The sequence below is a fragment of the Streptopelia decaocto genome, assembly GCF_964273445.1.
Source record: "Streptopelia decaocto genome assembly, chromosome: 11".
Taxonomy (NCBI): Eukaryota; Metazoa; Chordata; class Aves; order Columbiformes; family Columbidae; genus Streptopelia; species Streptopelia decaocto.
The window spans coordinates 5,006,405-5,024,455 of NC_138666.1; the positions used below are offsets into that span (position 1 = coordinate 5,006,405).

General features: G+C 58.8%; 3 protein-coding genes across 8 annotated transcripts; all 3 read left to right on the top strand.

The window, feature by feature from the left end:
* Positions 1-22: 22 nt before the first annotated feature.
* IST1 (IST1 factor associated with ESCRT-III) lies at positions 23-9,097 on the top strand. Of its 3 annotated transcripts, none has more exons than XM_082063054.1 (10): positions 23-166; positions 2,025-2,124; positions 2,786-2,966; positions 3,223-3,310; positions 3,617-3,700; positions 4,062-4,172; positions 4,542-4,748; positions 5,851-5,943; positions 7,102-7,147; positions 8,120-9,097. In XM_082063054.1, the coding sequence occupies exons 2-10, from the start codon at positions 2,037-2,039 to the stop codon at positions 8,317-8,319; spliced, it is 1,098 nt and encodes a 365-aa protein (XP_081919180.1). In that variant the 5' UTR covers positions 23-166; positions 2,025-2,036; the 3' UTR covers positions 8,320-9,097. The 3 variants fall into 3 exon arrangements, with proteins under 3 accessions (XP_081919180.1, XP_081919181.1, XP_081919182.1); XM_082063055.1 differs by lacking the exon at positions 23-166 and adding an exon at positions 234-579; XM_082063056.1 differs by lacking the exons at positions 23-166; positions 2,025-2,124; positions 2,786-2,966; positions 3,223-3,310 and having other exon boundaries at positions 3,671-3,794.
* Positions 9,098-9,154: 57 nt separating this feature from the next.
* DHODH (dihydroorotate dehydrogenase (quinone)) lies at positions 9,155-13,320 on the top strand. Of its 4 annotated transcripts, none has more exons than XM_082063024.1 (9): positions 9,155-9,446; positions 9,701-9,904; positions 10,201-10,400; positions 10,593-10,675; positions 11,166-11,353; positions 11,789-11,902; positions 12,226-12,379; positions 12,453-12,612; positions 12,752-13,320. In XM_082063024.1, the coding sequence occupies exons 1-9, from the start codon at positions 9,330-9,332 to the stop codon at positions 12,804-12,806; spliced, it is 1,275 nt and encodes a 424-aa protein (XP_081919150.1). In that variant the 5' UTR covers positions 9,155-9,329; the 3' UTR covers positions 12,807-13,320. The 4 variants fall into 4 exon arrangements, with proteins under 4 accessions (XP_081919150.1, XP_081919148.1, XP_081919149.1 ...); XM_082063022.1 differs by having other exon boundaries at positions 12,759-13,320; XM_082063023.1 differs by having other exon boundaries at positions 12,458-12,612.
* A 2,066-nt stretch (positions 13,321-15,386) lies between these two features.
* Positions 15,387-17,396, top strand: LOC309444859 (haptoglobin-like). The gene is made up of 4 exons (XM_082063057.1): positions 15,387-15,482; positions 15,810-15,871; positions 16,367-16,441; positions 16,585-17,396. Exons 1-4 carry the CDS (start codon positions 15,478-15,480, stop codon positions 17,346-17,348), a joined length of 906 nt encoding a protein of 301 aa, XP_081919183.1. The 5' UTR covers positions 15,387-15,477; the 3' UTR covers positions 17,349-17,396.
* The last annotated feature ends 655 nt before the right edge of the window (positions 17,397-18,051 follow it).

Consider the following 18,051-nt stretch of genomic DNA (forward strand, 5'->3'; position numbering starts at 1 on the left):
GCCGCACCGGTGCGAAGGCCGTTCTGGCGGCCTGGCCTCCGCAGGGGCCGCGCCAGCTCGGTCGTGTCCTGGGAGGAGCGGGGAAGTGCCGCCCCGTGGATCCCTCCGCACGTGGTGCGGCTGGACCGCCATTTTGGGTGGCTGAAGCTGCGCGGAGCGGCGGCCGGTGAGCGGGGAGGCGGCGGCCGGGGCGGTGGGGTGTGCTCGGCGGCCCGGAAGGCGCTGCTGTGAGGGGCATGTCCTGCCCGGTGCCCGCTGTGCGGCTGAGAGCAGGCTCAGGGCGGCGCTGGGGCCGGCGGCGGGGGTCCCTGTGCCCCTCAGCTGCCGCTGTGCCCGCGGAGCGGAACCGGGGTCTCCGCGCTTCTTCGAGCCCGGGCAGCTGCGCGGCGGGTCCCGCGGCGGGGTGACGCGCCGGGAAGCCGCCCAGCGGCAGCTGGTTGCGGCCGAGTGACGGTGATGGCGGAGCCGCCGGGAGGGCGAGGCGCAGGGGCAGGACCGGTCAGTCAGCCGACCTGCAGCTGCCTCAGCGCGGCAAAAAACCCTTTAGAATGACAGAGGGTGGTCGTGGAAGGATGACTGGTGAGCTGGCTGCTGCTCAACGGCTGTATTTGGAACTAATCTGTTGAAACAGGGTGTTGTTAATCAGAATGGTTAACAGATACTTCTACAAACACTGCAACTTGTGCTGAGGCTTTCTTGTAGCACTGTAAAGTTATTTTAATATTGTAAGAGTATGTTCCAGTTACAGAAGGGCTTTTTGTAGCATCAGACTTGTATCATGCGTGTGTACTTCTTTAGCAACATTTCTTGAGGTTGTTTGGTTCTGTGCATCATTGAAATAACTGTATTGATATGTGAATAGATCAACTAAATAATCAGGATATACTCTAGACGGTAATAAATCTTATGAAACCATTAGTTATACAGAAAGTATTCTCACTATATGGAAGTCTGCTCCAGTGTGTTTTTCAGGTACAAGCCAAGGTCTTTTTGTGTGATAGGTCTTAAGGAAGGACTTCTTGATTAACAGTTCTTGGCATAACAAACTTTCATAATAAAGCATCTTCTGAGTTATTTTTCTGGAGGACTAGTGATTTGAATTGGCTCATGAGAGGCTGGAGAAGGGCCAGAGCATGAGCTCAGCAGGAAGAGTGTGTGCAATATGGAATGGCAACTTTTTCCTTCTGACAGCAGGACTGCTACAGCCTCTGTTTTTACAGTCCGTGGGTTAATCACACAGCTGTTGAATAACTTGCACATTAATTGGGCAGAGGCTGGGTTGGTTCTTGCAGGTGATTGTAGCGTTTCTTTAAAAATGTGGGTTTGTCAATGAAGTAACACAGAGAGAGGTAGTATTTGTGTGACAGTTGTCACAGATGGCATGTTGAGGTGTTGATTTCCTTCCCTCACCTTTTGAAGTAAGGAATGAGAACATATCTTCTGGCAGCTGCGCTGTTTGTTGTGAAATCTGAGGGCTTTTTCCACTTGGGCTCCTTAGAAGCCTGGAGCTGAACGGAATCCTGAAATACGATCTCAGTAAGCTCAGCTTACTGAACTGAGGCACAGTCACAGCTTCCTAGACCGCTGCTGGGAGATGTTTGCCTAACATTCCTAAAACTTGACTACTGGTACGCACATCAGTGGCTAGTGTCACTTGTCTAGATTAAGTAGACTCAGGCCTTCAGTTTCTTGTTTTAGGCTATGTTTTCTAACCCTGTTCCTACTTATGGAGCGGTCTCAATTTTTTATCATCTTGTTTCTGTTTATGGGTTGTGATTTGGTCTGTCAGAATGGAAATGTCCAGAAGGTTTATGTGCCTGTTGGCCTTGGTTAGATGTGTGGTTGTAAAGTGGGGAGGGCAATGATGAGTGCTGTAGGCCCAGTCACTTATAAATAACCAGATTCGGGGCTAGCAGATCTGTACCTCTTTGTTTGGAGAAGTCATTCTTTTTTTCCCCAACTAAAATGGTGACTGCTGTCCTTCTAGCTCCTGGTTCCAATGACCTTTCCCTCTTCTCCCACAGGAAGCTTTTATCATGTTGGGCTCTGGGTTCAAGGCTGAGCGCTTGCGAGTCAACCTGCGCCTTGTCATTAATCGCCTCAAGCTGCTGGAGAAAAAGAAAAGTGAGTATTTGAGGGGGCAGGTGTGAACTGGGGTGCTTTGGGGCTCAGGATACTTGAGGAGAAGATTTTTCTGGATCAGGATACTTTCATGGGCTGAGTACAGCACAGCTTGTTGCTCATCCTTGCTGACCCCGGGCCCTGCAGTCTGCCCTGCTGTGTGGGTGCCCAGGGCAGCGGGCTGGCCGTAGCATGGCTGCTGGCCGCCTTCTGTCTGGTGTCAGAGGGCAATTTATGGGGTGGTAGCCGTGGGCCGTGTGTGGAGGGATGTGCCATTTTGCCCCAGGCGGCCTTTCCAGGCCTTCTGTGCCCACAACGTAGTGGGGAGCTGCCTGGGTGCTGTGGGAGGCTCCCGCCATCTGTGCTGTCCTGCCCTGCCCAGACAGAGAAGATCCATGGTTCTGCTTGACTCTGCAGGGCAGGTGAAGGTGTAGGAGTGTTTCCAGCAGCTAAAAGCCCCTTCTGCTTTCTCCTGCGAGTTAGGGTGCTGGGACCTAGACACAAGGGTGCCGCTGAGATGTGGCTCAGTGTCCTGCACTGCAGAGCCTGGGTGAGGGAGAGAGGGAAGCTCATGATGGTTTTGTGTGTGGCGGGGACTGTGGACGGGTATGGAGGCAGCAGCCCCTGCCAGCGCAGTGACTGGCCTTGGGTACATGTGCTGTAGCTGAGCTGGCCCAGAAGGCAAGGAAGGAAATCGCAGATTATCTGTCAGCTGGAAAAGATGAGCGTGCCAGGATTCGTGTGGAGCACATCATCCGTGAAGATTACCTTGTGGAAGCCATGGAGATCCTGGAGCTGTACTGCGATCTGCTGCTAGCCCGCTTTGGCCTGATTCAGTCCATGAAGTAAGCTCTGGGCTAGGGGGGTGTGCTGGGGAAGCGGGTCCAGGCCCCTCGCTCGGGGGGGGTGCTGCTGGGGCAGGCCTTGCCTGCAGAAGGGCACCTGTTTGTCTCAGTGTCCTGGGGCCTCCAGAGACATTTCCTTCCCCAGGCGGGAAGACTTTGCAGCCCAGCATGGAGGATGAGGACTTTCAGATCACATGGAGGGCAGCAAAGACTGGGTGCTTGGTGTGGAGACAGGGTTGTCTTTTGTGGTCCTTAGGGAGCTGGACTCTGGCCTGGCAGAAGCAGTGTCTACACTGATCTGGGCTGCACCACGGCTCCAGTCGGAAGTGGCTGAGTTGAAAATTGTGAGTAGGGTTGTTTGAGGGGAGTTAACATGCGCAGGATAGGGGTGACACTGTTAGAAGCCTTTGTCTGGGACTCTGTCATTAAGGCAGAGGACATGTTTTTGTGGGTTCTGCAGATGGAGACCCCAGCATAGGTGTCACTGGAGCATCAGGGATGGCTAAGGTTGCTCAGCTGCTCTCAGTGGCAGAAAGGAGGGTGATCGGGGCTGGGGGAGGTGGGCAGCTGCAGAGGCTACAGCAGATGTACAGTGTGTGGTGGGGGAAAGCACAGGCGTGCGTGTTCCCAGAGCTGCTCTCCTCCTGCAGGTTGCTGACCAGCTGTGTGCCAAGTACAGCAAGGAGTATGGGAAGCTGTGCCGGACAAACCAGATCGGGACAGTCAATGACAGGGTAATGGAGCTGGCAGAAAAGACACACCTGCTGTGGCGTTCTGCCCCTTTTCCCATGGCCAACGGCTGGTGCCTGTGGCTCACTGAGAGGCAGGGTGAGCCAATGGTGTTGCTGGGGGGCTGCCTGTAGCAGAACATGGTGCTGAGGGTCCTGGCAGGCGGGACCCTGCTGTGCTGGCTGTGGGTGGAGGGAGCAGAGCAGTGGAGTTGTGGCGGTGGCTGCCAGGAGCCCCTCTGCAGCAGTGCCAGATGGGGAGGAGAGGCTCCCGCGGCTGCGCTGCACTCCCGCAGCAGGCAGCCCTGGCTGGGACAGAGCTGTGCTGCCCCTGCCCCGCTGAGCATCTCTGCGCCCTGTGTCACAGCTGATGCACAAGCTGAGCGTGGAGGCACCGCCCAAGATCCTGGTGGAAAGATACCTCATCGAGATCGCCAAGAACTACAATGTGCCCTATGAGCCTGACTCGGTGGTGATGGTGAGTGAGCGCCTGCAAGTCTGGAGGGTCCCCTCTGTGTTCCAGGGGCTAGAGTGTCCCATTAGTACTGTGTGGGCTTCAGAACACGGGGCTGTGGCGTTGACGCAAACTCAGTGGTACCTTCTAGCAGAGCCCCAGCATAGCCCCATCCCTCTCCTTCCCACAGTGCTGTGGCGTGCAGCTGTAGTTAGTCACGCTGTAGTCTGGTTCCCTTTCTGATACACAGTATTATCACTGTGTAGCTCCTGTCCTGTCCTTGTGTTGTGTTCTTGATGTGTTGTCCCATCTTGTCCAGTGACAAATGCTGTTCAGAGGGCTGTCATCAATATAGAGACATGTTGGTGAGCAGAATTCTTCTACCCCCTGCAGGCTGAAGCCCCGCCAGGCGGAGAGGCAGATCTAATTGATGTAGGATTCACAGATGATGTGAAGAAGGGTGGCCCTGGAGGGGGAGGAGGTGGTGGATTTACAGCCCCACTGGTTGGTCATGATGGACTTGTACCCATGCCAGTGATGATGCCCATGCCCATGCCAACTCCAAACCCGCCTTTCTCCTACCCGCCTCCAAAGGGACCGGTAAGTGCCTTTGCTTTGGACATTCAATTTTTCTGTGGAAGAGTCTGACTCTGGTGCTTAGCTATGTGCCTGCTGGTTGAGAACTGTCTGTACCTGGTAGCTTGGTGTGTAGGAAGGCTGTTGTGTTCCTGTGAGGCTGCAAGGGATGGAAACTGTTGGCAGCACAGCCAGAGATTGATGTTGCTTCTTGTCTGTGGAGGTTCCTGCCCCTGTTCTCCAGCCAGCCCTCTTTGCCCTCAGGGAAGAAGGGAGTCCAGACTTACCTCCTGAGGCAGTCTTGTGACTGCCAGGCTTTTGACCAGGGCTTGGAGCTGGGCTTTGAAGCTGGTAGGCTGGTAGTGTGCCAAGGTTCAGACAAGGAAATCAGGTGAGTTTTATGGGGTGAGAACAGCACCAAAAAATGCGGAAGTGCCCTGCCCTCAGACTTGTGAGGGGAAGGGACCAGAGAAGCAGATGTGGAGATGGTTTCTTGCAAAGGTGGGAGCTGAAAATAGCACTGTTCTCTGAATTCAGTCATTGACAGGGTATCTATGCAGACCGGAGAGTGGCAGAACAGTGGGATGGCTTGGAGTCTTAGTGCGGTCTCAGCAATGCTGCAGTGTTTGTGGAAAATCAGGGCCAAGCATCATCAACTGGCTGTTGGTCCAGGCATAAGTGTGCTGAGGACTTGTGCCAAGTCTAGGTCTTTGAGGCACTTTTGTGTTACAGGTAAGGGTAATACAAAGCCTTGAGGGAGCCAGAGACCCTCCTGTCATGTGATACTGCATTCAGGAGAAGTGGCTCAGATGTCCTTAAGGTGAGGTATTGCCCTTGTGTCTTGGTACGTCTAACGCCTTGAAAGATGAATTGTTTAGTGGTGCTGGTTCTTTAGAATAACCCACAGCCCTGTTAGCTCAGTCCAGTCCCTCCAGGTGACTACATCTGACTTGATACTTAAGAATCTTTTCCTTGTAAGTATGAACTATATCAGGTTGGATACTTACCTGCATGTATCTTAGAGCACTACTTTTTCTGACATCCATAGCAGCTGTAGGTGCGTTGTGTCCCAGGGTTGCTGTCCCAACTGAGTAGCCTGATACATGACTCTAATCTCTCTGTGCAGGAGAACTTCGGTGGCCTACCAGTGGGGACTTACCAGCCTTTCACCAACATCCACCCACCACCAATTCCAGCAGAGCCACCAACATATGAGTCTGTAAGTGCCTGAGCTGAATCACTGCTGTAGGCAGCAGAGGGAACCTGAAAAGAGCACAGTGGTAGCCACAGAAAAGGCAAACATTCATTAACACATTGCTGTCAACCCTTGGAGCTTTCGGGGTGGTGCTTGGCATTGCTTATGGGTGTGATGAGTCACTGGGTGCATGTGATGGGAGAATGGCTTGTGAGAAGTTCTGCTGTGTGTTTTGGCCGCAAAGGAAAGCTAAAATTTATTTTACTGCATTGTTAATATGGTGATAAACAGTGAACAAGTAGAGTACTTTTTTTTTTTTTTTTTTTTTTCTGCAATGTGAAGGGTTTGTCACCTTTAGGATGTTGAAGGAATTCATAGTTAGCCTGAATGACAGTTTTGGCTGGCCTAGATGTATGTTGGAACACTCTTTCCCAGACTTTTCTCAGTCCTTCGGAACAGCAAATGAAAGGCTGGAGTCTCCTCTGTCTGTGCTTGTCTATGTTTTTGTTGCTGCAGTTTGTAATCATGCCTCTCATTTTGCTTTCAGTGTTTTTGCAATATCCTGAGTAAGGATGAGTGTAGCCATGCACCTGTGTGTGCTAACACCTTGTACTAGCTGCACTGCAGCCTTTGGGCGCAGGAGATGTGGACACAGGTGCAGCAGTTGTCAAGCTGGGTGCAGACAGAATCACTGGCGGTGGCCCACAGGGAATGAGGAGTTACACCAGCACAGCTGACCGTGCTGTGGGCCTTTGTCCCAACCAGACCAAGACCTGAGATGGAGTTGTCTTGTACCTTGCTACTGGTTACAGGGTTTATTGTTCATGAAAGAAAGGAAGCTGTGGCTGTGATTATGTGGACGAAGTGGGCCATGTTCTCCTACTTATGTCCTTGATAAATATTTCAGACCTGCTAGTGGATATGCTGTGTTTATCCGGTTACAGAATATGGCCAGTGAAGCTGCTGTGACTGGCTGGGAGGGAGAGGAAAGTTGGAGCACTTCCTCCCTTTCTTGGGAAGAGAGGCAGATTCTTCTGAGTGTGCTGGAAGCCAGTGTTGTCTGCCTTGGGGAGGGATGGGGTCCGCATTGCTCTGCACGACGTGGCTGCTGCTGCCCTGCACACCGGTGTGAGCCTGTGCGTGGTAGGACAGAGTGCTGTAGTAACTGAAAGTCTTTTCCAGATTGACGAGCCTAATGCTGACAAGGATGCATCTGCGCCGGGAGCTGGTGAGTATGTCAGGAGGTACGGGAAAGCTGCAGTGGCTGGGGCTGTAGTTGGCTTGAGATTCCAGTGTCCCTGGGGGTAAGTTTTCCTTGTAGGGAACAGTGTGTAGAACTTGACACATTTTGAGCATCAATAATACTGTTCTGCAGCAATAGAATGAAAGAAGTAAGCGCTGACAGGGTAAATAGGTTTGTATGTCAGAGTTGAGTCTGCATACAGCAGAGCAGGATGAGTGGAGATGGCTGTTATCCCATGGTCCATCTGCCTAAAGGCTTAGGAGGTGCTTCATGCATTGGAATTGGATCATGACAAAATTCTCCTGCCTTGTACAGCATGATTCTGCTCTGTGTGTTTGAAAGCACTTGTTACCTCGAGCACTTGATAAGGGCAGAGAGGGGGTTTTAGAGTGAGTAGCTCCAGCTCCAGCTTGGTTTGCTCCTTGCCAGCTCCAGATGGGATTTGTGACAATCTAAGTGAGTCCTCTGGGGAGTACTGGTGATGTGTGCTGAAGAAGATAGGCCTGTGGGTGCCCTAGGTCTGGCTAGGCACTTCAGTGTGACAGCTGAGTGCACAGCTGGGCATGGTTGACAGCATGCAATAGCTGCACATGTCTAGAGGAGGTGCTTGAATGGGGATCCTGGGCCTTTGGCCATGGTGCAGTCCAGCAGCGCAGGCGTGTGCAGCAGCAGCCCTGCTGCAGGCAGCAAGGGGGATGTGCTGTCTGCTGCAGCCACGGGATGGGTCACCAGTCTGCACCTGCCCTGTTGCAGTCCTTGCACCCACAGAAACCCGAAACCTGGTTTGTTTCCCCACTGAGTCTGGGTACGGTTGGAGATGCATGACCACTGGTCCTGTTCAGAAAAATACATTGGTACAGCCTTCTTGGTCGAATGACCTTTATTTTCTGTGGCTCTGTTTGGCCTGGTGAGTGTGATGATGGTGAGGTAGAATGATGTTTCTCTTATTTTAAATAGAGCCTGGGCCCAAGTCAGAAGCTTCTCCTAAACCAAAAGCTGGAGCTCCTAATACCTTTGAGAACTTTGTGCTGCCTGAATTACCATCCGTGCCAGATACGCTGCCAACAGCATCTGCCGGTGCCAACTCTTCTGCCTCTGAAGACATTGACTTTGATGATCTTTCTCGGAGGTTTGAGGAGCTAAAGAAGAAAACATAAAACTGACTGGGCTGTAACTCCAATGTGAGGGACAGGAGCTGTGGCAGCTGTTTCTCTCTGGAACAGACTCTCTTGATATTGGTTTCCTGCATTAACCTTGAATGAACGCACTCTTCTTTTTGAGCTCTCTTCTTGCAGTACTTACACCAGATGCTGTCACTTTCCCAATCTTTGTTGCTCCAGGAGGTGAACTGTGGGGAGTCTTGTGAGACTGGAACAGGGAACAGCCCGTGGGTCTAGGTAGCTGTACCGGAATGCTGTGTGTGATGTCCCGGCTGCCATTCCTGGCTGCTCCTGCACAGGAGGGAGGTGGAGCCTGGAGGGGAATGGGGCTCTCCCCCTGCGTGATCTCAAGGGCAGCATCTTCCACAAGCTGGTACCCTGTGTGGTGAGAGTAACTGAGTCATTTTGGTGAGAGCTGTGACTAACTGGGGCGGGAGCAGGGAACAGTGGTGCTGGGGAGCTGTGGCGTTGCCCAAGCGTGTGCAGCGTGCTGGTGCTGCCGCTGTCCCCAGCTGTGGCTTGCAGCTGTCTGGCTGTGACCTCGGCGGGGTCTGTCGTGCTTGGCAGCGCTGTGCCCACTGGTTCAGCCATGTTCCCTGGGCCTGCTGGGGCTCACTGACCCGAGGGCCGCACTGGGGAGCTCTGGCGAGAGCCAGGGCCATAGCTGCTCCCCTTGTGCTGCAGCCCTGCGCAGGGCCCTTTCAACAACTTTTCCTTGACTTTTATTTGATTTGTATCTTGGGGTTGGTTCCTAATAAAGCCGAGGCTGTGAACAGCGGGCTGTGCGGTGCCGTTTCTCGGGGTTGTGCTACCGTTCATGGCCGCGGTGGAGCGGCAGCGCTACTGCCGGGTCCCTGCGCCCGCCGGCGGCCCCGCAGCTCCAAGGCTACTCCCGGGGGGCGGGGCCGCCAGGGGGCGGGGCTGCCAGGGGGCGGGGCCTTGGGGGCTGTCAGAGTCCCCGTCCCCCTGAGTCCCGCCTCTGCCGTGTGTCCCGTGATCCGCCCGCCATGTGTCCTGTTGCGCTTCTATTGGCTGGGAGGGTTCGGCTTCTGCCAATCACCGGGCGGGGATGCCGGGAGTGTCGTGCCACGTGTAGGGTTGAGCTGATGGCGGCTCCGCTGCGCGTGAGCGGCCGGCGGGTCCCGGGGCGGCGGGAGGAGCGGGGACCCGGCGGGGCGGGAGCGGCGGAGCTGGGACACGGGATGGGGTGCGGGTGCGGGTACGGGATGCGGGCGGGGCGCCGGTGTGGGGTGTGGTGCCGCTGTGAGTGCGGGGTACCGTGGGCGGCGTGCCGGGGCGGGGTGCCTGTGAGGGGTGCGGGCGGGACGGGGTACCGGCGCTGGCGTGCCGGTGCAGCGCAGCTGACGATCTCTCGCAGGGGCGGCTGCGGGCGCTGGCGGCAGCGCTGGGGGGCTGCGGGCTGCTGCTGGGCTCGGCGCTGGCGGTGGGCGACGAGCGGCTCTACGCGGCGGCGGTGATGCCCGCGCTGCGCGCCCTCCCTCCCGAGGCCGCCCACGGGCTGGCCCTGCGCGCTGCCGCCCTTGGGCTGCTGCCCCCGGCCCGGCCCGACGGCCCCGCGCTGGTACGACTCTGTGGGAAGACCGGGGGCGAGGGGCGGGCAGGAGCCGGGGGGCAGCCAGGGCGTGCGGGTGGCGGGGGGACCGCAGGGCTGGGGGTGGGCAGGTGGCGGGGCCCCACGGTGGCTCGGGACCCGCGGCGGTCGGTGGGGGGTGACGAGCTCTGCCCGCGGGGGGAGCTGCGGGTCCCCGGGCAGGCCCCTGGTGACACCAAGCGAGGGGAATGGAGGGGAGGGGGCCGGGCTTGGGCTGCTGGTGCAGGTGGGCTCTGGCTCTCGGTGACCCAGCCCTGGCCTCGCAGGAGGTGCGAGTGCTCGGGCAGCGGTTCCGCAACCCGGTGGGCCTGGCCGCTGGCTTTGACAAGCAGGGCGAGGCTGTGGATGGGCTGTACAAGATGGGCTTTGGCTTCGTGGAAGTGGGGACTGTCACACCCCAGCCCCAGGAGGGGAACGCCAGACCCAGGGTCTTCCGGCTGGTGGAGGACGAGGCTGTCATCAACAGGTGGGTCTGGGGCAGCTGCTCTGCGTGTCACACAGGGAGGGCAACGGTTTGTGTGTCCCAGTTCTTGGTAGCCCTTGGGCTGGATGTGCTGAGCAGAGCTGCAGACATTGCATCTCCCTCTTGTTTCTCCTGCGTCTTATTCAGGGCGCATGGACACCAACCCAGCCCCAAACCTTGTCTGTTCTGGTGCAGGTATGGATTCAACAGCCACGGCCACGCTGCGGTGGAGCGCAGGCTGCGGGCCCGCCACGAGACACAGCTCAGGCTCACGGGTGGTGAGACAAGCTCATAAGCCTTTGTTCTTGGGGTCTGTGGGGTGGACTTGGGTGTCCCGGGTGGCTGCAGGCCAGGAGAGGTGTGTAACACCAGCACCCAGGCACGGGAGAGCCCTGGCCAGAGGGAGGTATGTTCGGATGGCAGGAACCCTCCTGGGGCTGCAGGCTCCCTCGCATGGGGCTGCGACCAACTGCCTTTTTCTCTGTGGTAGAGGCTCTCCATGCTGCTTTGGGCAGGACGTGCCTGCTCAGACTAGCCAGAGCCACAGGTCCCCAGCTGGGCGGTTTCTGAGGGCAGCGCCACAGTGCCAGGAGGTGCTGAGCAGGGCAGCTGTGGTAATAGGACAGTCCTGGGCCCACACTGTGAAATATATGGGCTGCATATTCTCATCTTGATTTTAGCTGGTCCTGGGCCCTCCCTGTTGAACATTCTGGTCCCTTGGGTGGTGGTTGGTCCTGCTGCCCTGGTTCAGCCATGCCTGTGTTCCAGGGGGGATGCCCCTTGGAGTCAACCTGGGCAAGAACAAGAGCTCCACTGATGCTGCAGCTGACTATGTGGCTGGGGTGCGGATGCTGGGCCCTTTGGCTGACTACCTGGTTGTGAATGTGTCCAGCCCGAACACTCCAGGGCTGCGGGACCTGCAGGGCAAGGCTGAGCTGCAGGACCTGCTGACCAAGGTGCGTGACACTCACAGCCAGCCCGGAGCACAGCTGCAGCCCTGGATGCATCCTGTCCCCAGCAGCACCCGCTCTGCTCCAGCTGGGCATTTGCCCCAGCACAGGGAGGGGTGTGGTGGCTCCCTGGTGAGGTGGCAGAGCCACCAAGATGTCCCCTGGTCAGCTGCTGGTTCCTGGGACCGCTGTGCTCCAGCAAAGGGCACATAAGCAGCGAGGCGTTGCCCTTCACTCTGCTCTGGCAAGGAGGCAGCGGGCCAGCCGCCCCACAGTGTCAGGAGTGGCTGTGGGTCCTGCGTGGGTCATGTGCCCCGGGCCCTGTGCCGCAGGGTGTCCGTCCTGTCGGCAGTGCCACACCAGGAGAGCAGCACCTGTCCCTGTGCTGCTGGCTGCAGGCGTCCCCCGGCCCGGGGCAGGACCTGTTCTCTCCCCGCGCAGGTGCTGGCGGAGAGGGACGCGCTGCCCTGCGAGCGCAAGCCAGCTGTGCTGGTGAAGATTGCCCCTGACCTCACCACGCAGGACAAGCAGGACATAGCCAGCGTGATCTGCGAGGTGAGGGGTGGGAAGGGGAGGCTGACGGGGGCCTGGGATGGGTCCCTCCTGCCTCACCTTACATGATGCAAGGGCAGGACCGTGCTGCTCCTGGCAAGTCACTGCTCTGAAGGGACAGGAGCTGCAGCTCTCTGGGTAGCTGCGTCTGTGAGGGCCTGTGTGTGTCACCTGGACCTTGAGGATGGTGCAGGTGGTAAGGGGCAGCTGCTTTGTCCCCAGGCAGGGTGCTGGGGCACCTACCAGGGAGGATCTGGCTTGGCAACCTGGGCATGAGGGTTGGGGGCAGCTTGTGGCAGCCATGTCCTCATGCTGCTGCCCCTCAGCTGGGTGTGGACGGGCTGATTGTCAGCAACACCACCGTGAGCCGCCCCAGCGGCCTCCGCAGCCCGCACCGCACGGAGCCCGGGGGACTCAGCGGGAAGCCCCTGCGGGAGCTCTCCACACAGACCATCAGGGAGATGTACTCCCTCACCCGAGGTAGGGGCAGAGCAGGTGGCGGGGGGATGTGCTGGTGTCACCTGTGCTGTCCTGACCGCACACCTGCCCGCAGGCCAGGTGCCCATCATCGGGGTGGGGGGGGTGAGCAGCGGGCGCGATGCCCTGGAGAAAATCCGCGCTGGAGCCTCGCTGGTGCAGATGTACACAGCGCTGGTGTACCGGGGGCCGCCAGTGGTGGGGGCAGTGAAGCGGGAGCTGGAGCAGCTGCTCAGGTGAGCGAGGGGCCCAGCGCCTCCGCAGGGAACCCTGGCCAGGGCAACTCAGAGCAACAAGTGCTGGTGCCTGGGCAACAGCAGGATAGGTCTGGGCCAGCCTGCCTGTCACGTCCCTGATGATCCCAACCCTGATCAGGGAGCAGGGGTTCCAGAATGTCATGGAGGCAGTTGGAGCAGATCACCGGTGCTGACATGGTGCAGGACCAAGGTCTAGGAGGAGCCGAGGTCAAGCAGGGACAGGTCTGACACTGCAGCGCTGGGCAGGCTGGGCCTGAGCCCGAGTCCTGGTGCCAGCCCCTGGGAAGGGTCAGTGGGGGTGAAGCTGGGGCTGCGCTGGTGGGGAGCAGGGCAGGGGACTGGTGCTGCTGTCCATGGCTGTGGTTTGGCTTTCCCATGGGCTGGGGTCCTAGTGGAAACCAGTGCTGGGTCAGGCTGTGCTGGGTGGTGAGGAAGGCCTGGAGCTGCCCTGCTGCTGCTGCAGCACATCCCCGGGAGCACACACCTTCCCCATGCCGCTGCCCAGAGCCACAGGCAGGAGGTCCCAGCTGCCAGGGCCCCGCAGCCCACGCCAGCTGCTCTGCCTGGTGCTGGGTCCTCCCGCTCCACAGCCTTGCAGGAGCCTCTGCCCCCTGCCCTCCCCTCTGCACAGGGTCTTGTAATAAAACCACAGGGCCTGGGTCCTGCCCCAGTGTCAATAAACGTTTAGCTCACCTGGTCCCATGTGCTGCTCTGGGGACACCCTGGGGTTGGAGGGTCACAGCCCAGCTCCCCTCAGCCAAGTGGGAGCAGCTCTCCATGTTGTTCGTGGTTGATGCATCTTCTGGAGGCAGAAGCCGCAGAGTAGCTGAGCTCTGGGTTGGATCCACGCAAAGCTCGCCATGGCTCCCCTCGCAGAGACCTGCCTGCAGCTGGGCCGCCGGGAGGTGCCGAGCACCCTTTTCTCCCCTTGCTGCCAGTATGTAGGCATTTGAAGACCACTGCAGTTGTGCCCTGTCTCTTGTTACGGAAAGACCCTGTTTGTTTACACTTCTGGAGGCTGCTGGTTTTGTCTTTGGGGCCTCTGGCTTCAATTCCTGCTTTGCCCTGGGCTCCCTGCGGTTGTTTCTGGCCTTTCTTGAGCAACACAGCTTGGCCAGGACACACTGTTCCCTCTGCAGCCTCTCGGAATCCACCCTGCCCAGCAGGATTGCATCACAGCACAGGTCATGGGAGCAGCAGGACTGCTCACCCAGGGCTGTCACCTGCCTGCTCCCGCCACAGCCCTCTGTGCCAGCCGCTGCTCCACAGACCCTGCTTTTGCTGGTGGTGCTTGCTGCTGCTCTTGCGGGGCTGTGACCGGCTCTGCTGGCCAAGGTATTGATGTTTTCTCTGGAGAGGGCCAGGGAGACACTTGCTTTTCCAGTCACAGTGGCTGTCATGCCTGTGGGAGCTTGAGCTTGGTATCCCCTTGTCCTGCAGCACTCTTGCTTGTGCTCTGAAGCTGATTTGTGACTGTGCCTTGGAGACATTCGGAGCCTGGCTCTGCCATGGCAGTTGCTGACAGCCCGGGGCTGCCATGTCCCAGTGTGTGGGCTGTGGGCTGCACCCCAGGGACAGGTGGGGGCAGCTCCCCCCTCCTGCAGCCTGTCCCTCTGTCCCAGCCACCCACTGAGGGGGCACCAAGGCACAGTCCTGCATCACTTTGTCCCTCTGCCAGGGCACAGCAGTCTCCTGCTACAGCAGGACGATGCTGACAGGCCAGCCGCCATCAGAGCCACAGCACCTTCCCAAGTGCTGCTGTGGCTCGGGGGTCGCAGCTGTCAAGCCCTGGTGTGTCCTGGGCTCTAGCTGTCTGCCTGTCAGGTGTGGTTGTGTACAGCTGGTGCTGAGCAGAGAGCTCGAGCCCTGTGATATATAGGGGGATGGGTGCCCCACGAGATAGGAAGAAGCTTGCACAGGACAAGAAGGCCCTTTGCTGGAGTGTCTGGGACCAGGAACAGATACTGCCCTGAGCCTGAAGGAGTGGAGCCTCCAAGGAGCACTGGGGCAGCTGGGCCTCGATGGCCCAGTGCTGGGGTGGCCTCTCGTGCTCCAGGTGGTTTTGGGGTGACCTCACTGCAGCGCTGGCACCCTACGGTGGATAGGAGGTGTGTGCTTGTCCCCTCCGTGCTGCCCTTGGTTGTGCTCTGGCTGCAGGTCCGCTGGCCAGAGCAGGCTCCCAGCTGCTGGGAACCAGCCAGTGATTGCTGCTGCAAGTTCCCGTCAGGCTGGGCTGGGCTGACAAACAACCCATGCCCGGGGCTGCTGGGAAGCGGTGGGTGTGTGGGATGGGGCCAGCTTGGCCATGGCCTCCTGGAGAGCAGTGAGCTGGTGGGACACACTGCACCCTTGGGCAGCTGAGCAGGACTGCCCAGCCCTGGCTCTGCAGGGTGACAGCACTCAGGCCCTATGACCCTGTGTCACCTGCCGCACTGGGGCAGCTGCTGGCTGTCCCCTTCTTGGTGGCACAAGGCAGTTCTGCAGGGGACAGGGGCTGGCTCCTCTCTGTGACCCTCAGCTGGTGTCTTGATGCCAGAGCCCAGTGTCTGCAGCCAGGTTCCTCCTGTGTATTTACAGCTGCAAAATCCCGGAAAGCCTTGGCGCTGGCTGCCCACAGAGCTGGCGAGGCTGCGGGGAGGTGCTGCCAGTGGCTGCGAGCCAGGAGGGGATTTTTGTGCTCCTGCTGCTGGGAACAGCGCTGGCTGCGTGCAGCAGGGTCAGGGGGTCGGGGCCAAGCAGGGCTGCACCAGGGCCAGGGAGGTGGCAATAAAAGGGATGAGGAGGGAGCCCTGAACAGCGTTGTCCTGTGGAAGGAGACTGCTGTGAGGAGAGAGAGCAGTGAGCATGGGGTGAGTGGCATTGGTGTGTCCCTGCATGTGCTTGGTGCTGTGTCTGTCATGCTTCCTGGGCTGGGACCTGCAGCAGGACCCGTGTTGCGCCTGTGTCCAGACACTGCAGCCTCGTCCTGTGCAGCAGCAGCGTCCAGGCTGTGTCTGACAGCCAGCCTAGGGCACGAGATTGGCCCTCTACCCTCTGGGGAGGGAGCCCAAGATGGGGTGTAAGCCTAGCTGGACTCTGATCCTGGCGGAGCCCATGGGCTGGCAGCAGGGTGGGAGCCCTGTGCTGAGTGTGTGCTGTGTGTGTCCCATGCTGAGCATGCACTCTCTGCCCCACAGACCCGCAGTGCTGCTGATCGCCAGCCTGGCCTGGACCGTGCTGGAGACTGCAGCTGCCACTGGTACCACTCAGGGCGAGGGGGGAGCTCCGGGCTTGGGCAAAGCCGGGGGAGGTTGGCAGGGAGCAGGTGTGGGGCAGGTGAGACGGGACTGGGGAGGGACCCGCCGGGGTGGGGTGATGTCCTGGGCTGGGTCTTCAGGCAGCCGAGCATCCTCTGCCTGCAGAGTGGAGCTGTGCAAAGCCTACAGAGATTGAGCGTGGCCACGTTGAGCACCTGATCAAGTACCACTGCGACCTGTACTACCAGCTGCGTGGCTCCGGCAATGATGAGGCCCACGGCACAGGCACAGTGCCCGGGGATGGGCCAGTCCCCAGCTCCAGAGGCTGTCTCAAGGCCACATGATACAGCCCCCGCCCCCACTTCCTCGGGGGCATGAGTAGCGACCCCTGCCCACCCCAGCCCTGGCAGGGTACAAGCACCTCTGCACCCTCCTGGCTGCAGGGTCCATCCCCCTTCGTGCAGGGCAGAGCTGCTGACTCTGGTTTCCCTCCAAAGGCACAGTCAAGTGTGACAAGGACCATGAATGGCTGAGCCCTGACGCTGGCAAGGAGGCACCAGCCTGCGAGCCAGGTGAGCGCAGAGCAGCAGGGCTGTGGGGGCTGCAGGGGCTGCTTGCAACCCCCATCCTCCCTGCTGTTCCTGGGGGTTGGTGGGGGCAAGGAGGGTGCGTGCTGGCCCCAGGGGCTCACCGGGGCCTGTTCTGCCCTGTGCAGTGTGCGGGAGGCCCAAGAACCCCCCCAGGCAGCTGCAGCGCATCATTGGGGGCCTGCTGGCAAGGAAGGGCAGCTTCCCCTGGCAGGGCCGGCTGGTGACTCGCCACAACCTCACTGTTGGGGCCACACTCATCAGCGACCAGTGGCTGCTGACCACAGGCAGGAATGTCTACCTGAACCACAGCGAGAACACCGACCCCGAAGAGATTGCGCCCACTCTGCAGCTCTACCTGGGCAGCCGGGAGCAGCCTGCCCTGGCCATCGAGCGCGTGGTGCTGCACCCTGGCTACCCAGCGACTGTGGATCTGGCCCTGCTGAAGCTGAAGCAGAAGGTGCTCCTCGGGGAGGAGGTGATGCCCATCTGCCTGCCCCAGAAGGACTATGTGCAGCCTGGTCGGGTGGGCTATGTCTCGGGCTGGGGCCGCGGTGCCACCTTTGCCTTCTCCACCATGCTGAAGTACGTGATGCTGCCAGTGGCAGAGGGTGAGAGCTGCCGCCAGTACTACGGGGCCCGGAACGCATCCTACTGGGTCCAGCCCATCCTCAGCAATGACACCTTCTGCGTGGGTCTGAGCGAGCTGCGTGAGGACACGTGCTATGGAGACGCTGGTGGCGCCTTCGTAGTGCAGGATGAGGCTGACGGTGCCTGGTACGCAGCCGGGATCCTCAGCCATGACAAGAGCTGTGCGGCTTCCAAGTTTAGCGTCTACGTGGATGTGCAGCGTGTCCTGGACTGGATCAGGGAGACAGTGATGGCAGGCTGAGCTGGGCTGGGGAAATAAAGCTGCTGCAGCCTGGCTGCAGGCCCTGTCTATGTTGGTGTGTCTGTCTGTTAATGTCAACAAGGGCAAGTGCAGGGTTCTGCACCTGGGGAGGAACAACCCCAGGCACCAGTACAGGTTGAGGCTGACCTGCTGGAAAGCAGCTCTGCAGAGAAGGACTTCGGAGTTCTGGGGGACAACGGTGACCAGGAGTCAAGATCCAGAGGCCAGGGGTACCTGGGGTGCATTAGGGAGAGTGTCCAGCAGGTCAAGGGAGGTGAATCCTCCCCCTCTGCTTTGCCTGGTGAGGCCACATCTGCAGCACCGGGTCCAGTTCTGGGCTCCACAGTTTAAGAAGGACAAGGAATTACTGGAGGGAGTCCAGCTAGAGCTACAAAGATGCTGAGGGGTCTGCAGCATCTTATGAGGAAAGTCTGAGAGTGCTGAAGCTGTTCAGCTGTAGAAGCTGAGAGCGATCTGATCAATGGGATCAATATCTCAGGGTGGGTGCCAGAGGATGGACCAGACTCTGTTCAGTGGTGCCCAATGCCAGGGTGAGGGGCAATGGGCACAGACTGAAACACAGGAGGTTCCACCTGAACATGAGGAGAAACTTCTTTGCTGCGAGGTGACAGAGCCTGGACCGACCTGTGTGATCTGCTCTGGTGACCCTGCGTTAGCAGGGCTGGGCTGGGGGTCTACAGGG